At 38.4% G+C, this 5,541-nt stretch overlaps 1 protein-coding gene across 1 annotated transcript in view; it reads right to left on the minus strand.

Moving 5' to 3' along the window:
* Positions 1-2,429: 2,429 nt before the first annotated feature.
* The window catches only part of LOC107585719 (histone-lysine N-methyltransferase 2B-like), a 41,568-nt gene continuing 38,456 nt past the window's right edge, over positions 2,430-5,541 (minus strand). Inside the window, exons 34-37 of the mRNA XM_016272859.1 lie at positions 4,695-4,802; positions 4,146-4,229; positions 3,518-3,647; positions 2,430-2,784 (exon numbers count right to left, since the gene is read on the minus strand). Coding sequence (XP_016128345.1) covers positions 2,509-2,784; positions 3,518-3,647; positions 4,146-4,229; positions 4,695-4,802 — 598 coding nt within the window. The 3' untranslated portion in view covers positions 2,430-2,508. The remainder of the gene's footprint in view (positions 2,785-3,517; positions 3,648-4,145; positions 4,230-4,694; positions 4,803-5,541) is intronic.

Consider the following 5,541-nt stretch of genomic DNA (forward strand, 5'->3'; position numbering starts at 1 on the left):
AGCACAAAGATCACAATAAATCTTGAACTTTGTTCAAACATCGTACATCTTTATTAAGCAAAAACACTATAAATAAAAAAAAAAAGTGCATAGAAAAATTGAACAGGTTTAGAAATATGTATACAACTATTTACAAACTTAGGGGTCATTTGTACAAGGTAGCAAAGACACGTTTTTTCATTTGAAGTCTTTTTCAACACAACGTTGTTTTTTTTAAAATAGCCTACACAGGAACAGACAGAATTTCTTTTCCCAGGAAGCACTGGGAGACACATTATCACAGGAGGTCCTGACTAGTGCTTTGCATCCTTCATTGCACACGAGCCAACTCTGCATGACAGAACAGACCAAGCAAATCTAGTTTTGCATTAGTATTACTTGATGTCGTCTGAACAGCTTGAGGTAGAATCCTTGCAAGTCTGGGGTGGTTTGATTAAAATCTGAGATCCACTAAATTTCAGGTTCTGGATGGAGATTCTCCCTCCACACAAACACACAGAGTAAGGAAAAAGTGGGAGACGCCAACGTGATTTAGTGGGAGGAAACTTCTCCTTTGAGAAAGTCAAATAAAATCAGACAACTAAGACATTTAAAACAAACAGCCGGCTCAACACATCACCTCTTAAAAAGGCCACGTTGCAAGAACTCATCCTCAATGTTCAAGTTAAAGAAAATGGGAAAAACGGTTTAAAAGTACGAAGAAAAAAAAAAAAACCCTGAAGAAAACTCTGATAAGACCTTGGTCACATACAAAAAAGCACAGACCTATGGGTAAAAACTCCCATAAAGACAAACAGGAATAAAAAGAACGCTCTTAGATGAACGATGGCATCAGCTTGTTGATTTTTTTCCTACATGAAGAGGAGAACCAACTCCCAAATCTTTCAAGGAAAATTAAGGTGCCGAGTACCACTGTCTACTGAAAAACTGTTTCAATAACTCTTCTATAAATATATATATAGATCTTGTATACATCGTCTTCACGGTCCTACGTCTTCTAGGACACTTTAAGCAGTTTCTAACTCCCTAGATAAATGTAGAGCTCCAATTGTATGTGCAATTGTGGCAGAAAATGATTTATTGCAGGAACAATTCACAACGAGGATGCATTTAGTCACGATTAGCTTAAGTAGTGTCCTCTACTACATGACGAATAGAAACTCAAATATCCACTCTCCAGGCATGATTTTGTTTTCGACACAAGGCTCTCAAGAGGTATAAAAATCACAAACATGCTAAAACGTTGCCGTTTTGAGTACTGGGAATGGGGTTTCAAAACACCACTGACATTTTTCTCGTTGTTGGAAAGCGTGTCTGGGCTGCTTTGCTATTTTAGTACCGGTTGCAGCAACTACAGCTCGCATCGGTTCTCATGAAACAGTATTGTTTTACCCCCTTTAGGACTCATGTTAGACTTAGCACCATGGAGGTCAAGTTTTTAAAAACGCTTATACACTCACACCACAGAACAAGCCCGCAAAACAGAATGAAGAGTTAGACCTGCCTGTAAAAATGCAACGAAAATAAATTAATTGTTAAAAATAAAGCCTTCGAGAAGATTAAAAGGGTTTTCAAGTGAAAAACTGTCACAGATGAGAGTGAAACGCAACAGAGCGAGTCCATGTGCAAGGAGTGGATCCATGGGTCACACTGAGGGGTTTACAGTATTGTCCTGAGCAGTGCGAGTCTTTCTCAGCTAAACATGAAAGTGTGGTCTAAACTAAAATCGATAGATACAGATCTGAATACGTTCATTTCATTAGTAATATGCATGTTTTTACAGAGTATCTTCGCTGCCGCTACGCTTTCGCACACTACGTGGTCCGCACTATAAAATGCTTCTCAAGCACAGAGGCGATTCTGTTCATATCGTGAAAATCCAGCACTTTAAGATTGGCTCGTGGGAGGTTGTTTGGAATTTAAAGGTAATTTATGGGAACAGAACACCCCGAACTCTTGGCAGCGCATCCCAGGTTTTGGAAAGCATAAAAACCTGCAGGAATAATTTAAAAGTAGTCACAATTTTGCTGCAAAATATACCATGACTCTGCCTTTAGTTCAATATCCGTGCCGCTTTTTTTCCTCGTACTTTGCTGCTTATGAACTGGTTTAAAACTGCTGCTTTGACGGAAACTCATTTCAAAATCGCTGATATTCCAATAAAGCTTTTAATGAAGCACAGAGGCAGCAGCATGGTGGGAAATGTTCTTGAAAAGGCCTTGGCCGTGTTACCACACACCACTCATGCGCCCATCCCATCTGCTTTACTGAACTGAATGTAGACTCATCGAGGAATCAAGGTTGAAGGAACGGCTCCACAACAGCTGTTTAAAAAAATGGTGGTCCTTGTATGTGCCTGTTGAAGGACTTTGAAATTGAAGTGGTGACTGTGTTAAGCTTTGAAACCTTCAGCTTGGACCCCCTTTACCCGTCAAGCCTCAATCTACCGTTTTTACCCGTCTAACTCCACTGTCGTGCAGTTGCACTGCAACTTCTCCAAGCTCCTTTTCAGTTTAAGAAGCGCCGACAGCGCTTAGCGCCACAGTTGCAGCCGAGCTTGTTGCTGGCATCTTCTATGGGGAACTTGTAGTCATAGGTCAGCTCCTCTCCACGGTAGATCTTCCGCAAGGCGAAAATAACTATGTGCTTCTGACCTTCTACATTGATGACTCGAGAGTAGCAGTTTGGCTCACAGGAGTGGTTGATGAACCGCGCCGCGTTCCCATGCATCGTGGCGTCTACCACATCAAAGTCATCGATGCGGAACATATAGCATCCAATGCCCTGGAAGAAAGAAGTGGTATAAGTGATATTCAAACTCTGACCCAAATCTAGCGAATATTATATATACAGAGAGAGAGAAAGAGGGATTTTTAAAAAAAGAAATTAATACTTATATTCAAGCAAGGATCTATTAAATCGATCAAATGTTCCAGTAAAGACATTTATAGCGTTACAAATGATTTCTCTTTCAAATAAAAACAATCCTGAATAAAAAATGTATCACAGTTATCACAATAATATTAAGCAGAACAAGTGTTTTCAACATTGATAATAACAGTGAATATATCTTCAGCGCCAAATCAGTATATATCAGAATGATATCTGAAGGATCATGTGACACTGAAGACTGGGGGTAATGATGCTGAAAATTAAACTTTGCATCCCATACTGAAATAGCAACAATTATTGTAAGCTGTAATACAATTTCACAATATTACTGTATTTTGCTCCATTTTTGATCATATAAATGGAACATTTGAGACTTTTTTGCACTAAAATAAAAGTAATAAATGTTTCTAGGCAGTTCTTATTTTTCTTTTAATGTTGGGGATGGTGTCTTAGTATTAAATTATATTAATATTTAAACTAAATAAATATTAAATAATACTAACTACAACAAGGAAAAAGGGTAAAAACAGAGGGCCATGACTACCTAAAATGCATTTCTGTTGTTAAACCTGGTGGTAATTGGCTGAGAGATCACAAATAAATAAAAAAGCACATTTCCACTCACCTTGCCATCATAATACTTCTCACGCTTGTCTGTAAGAACAGAACGAATGACAATGCCTGAATACTCAATGACCATCTCTCCAGCCTCGATGTTTCGCTTGCAGAAAAGGCCTCTTCCATGAATCGCAGATCTACAACAAGAATGAATTACAGGAATGAACATGACCGGTTTTTAATTAGAATAGAGCTAAAGAGATGAAACTGGAAAGGGGTCGCGGAATGGATTCCAAAGTTTGTATTTTCTTTGGTAAAAACACGTTCACAGACACCCTATGTGAGCTTCAGGCTTCAGACGCTCTGTGTCTAAGACATTGTAGGGCTAAAAAGAAAGATAACTATTCTAAGCAGATCTTAAGGGATGCTTCCCTAAAAAAAAACAGAATCTTTATGTATTCCAATGGCACCGGGGCTTGGTAGAAACAACACTTGGAAACAATAGGTGCACATTTCTTTCATGGGACTGGTGACTTCATCTCATCTTATTATATAGTCTCATAATGGAATTTTGACTTTTGCAAAAAATAAAGTCATACTCATCTTTTCTACTGAGGTTGCTCAAATGTGGGAGCTAAGGACAGAACTGAAACAGACTCGGTTCCTTATTTGGAGGTTAAAAACAGTCAACCTACCTGTAGACACCAACCGCTTCCTTGGATGTCTTCTCTAGATGTCTAAAGCGCATCGCCATCGGAAGCTCCAAACTTGTTGCGCGCCTGTAAAATACAAGTTTACAGTTTATTCGTCATGTGAACCAAACCACAGATGACTAATCATCAAAAACGCCAATACTGAGGAAATTATTCAAGAAAGAGGAAATATGAACCGCGAAAGATTAAAAAGGGGAAAGGCATATGAAGAGCACACTGTCATGACAAAAAAAAAAACACTTAAAATGACAATAAAACCAAGTATCAGTACCAGGTTTTTTTCCAGCAAAAATATTACCTTGAGTATTTCTCATGATGACTCCTATTAAAATACTTTTTAAAAACAATTAATTATAAAAATAAAATTAAAAACAAACAAATTAAACATTAAAAACACTATGCACATAGTGTTTTAATAATGAAACAATACTGAGATTTGACTGTGAGACTCCCATCATGTTTTTCTCCGAACTCTTATGTGCGTCTTATGAGAAAAACAAAGCTTCAGTAAAATTCAAACTCTTATTTGACCTGGTGGATTTGAGAAGAACCTCATCCTCTTCCTCATCATACAGGTCGGTGTCAGGAAGCTGTCTGTGCTGTGACGCCAGGAAGTTGAACATATCAAAGGTAGACTTCCTGTGAAACAGATACAAGAGCAGATGTGAACTATACTCAGAAAAGCTTGGGTTTTTTTAGGCATGCAAACTTACTAGATAACACCTCTTCCCCATGACTGCAGGGTAACCAAGAAACACTGTGCAAAACATTTAACTTTAAAACACCTACTTTCTCGTAGCTAGGTATTAGTCATTTAGCCCCTTTCTATAAAAGCTATTCATATAGGGACATTCCCCCTAACAGTGACCTACTATTAATTTCCTTATTTAAGAACACAATGTTCTCAGTAACTGGTTCAAAGTTGTGAAAAAGATCACAATCAAGTCGTGGCCTAATGGTTAGAGTCGAACTCGTAACCCAAAGGTTGCGGGTTCAAGTCTCGTACCGGCAGGGATTGTAGGTGGGGGGAGTGAATGTACAGCGCTCTCTTCCACCTTCAATACCATGACTGAGGTGCCCTTGAGCAAGGCACCGAACCCCCAACTGCTCCCCGGGCACCGCAGCATAAATGGCTGTGTGTGTGCACTTTGGATGGGTTAAATGCAGAGCACTAATTCCTAGTATGGGTCACCATACTTGGCCACGTCACGTCACTTTCACTTTCAATTTGCTGGGAAAGGCTCTTCAATAACAATAATAATAATATTTTTTTTTTATTTATAATGGTATACAGTGCATTAGTTTAGAAGAATGCTTCTAATTTTTATTTTTTAAAGGGGTCATATGATGTTGCTAATAAGAACATTATTTTGTGTAT

Source organism: Sinocyclocheilus grahami, unplaced genomic scaffold (assembly GCF_001515645.1).
Source record: "Sinocyclocheilus grahami isolate Dianchi unplaced genomic scaffold, SAMN03320097.WGS_v1.1 scaffold74.1, whole genome shotgun sequence".
NCBI lineage: Eukaryota > Metazoa > Chordata > Actinopteri > Cypriniformes > Cyprinidae > Sinocyclocheilus > Sinocyclocheilus grahami.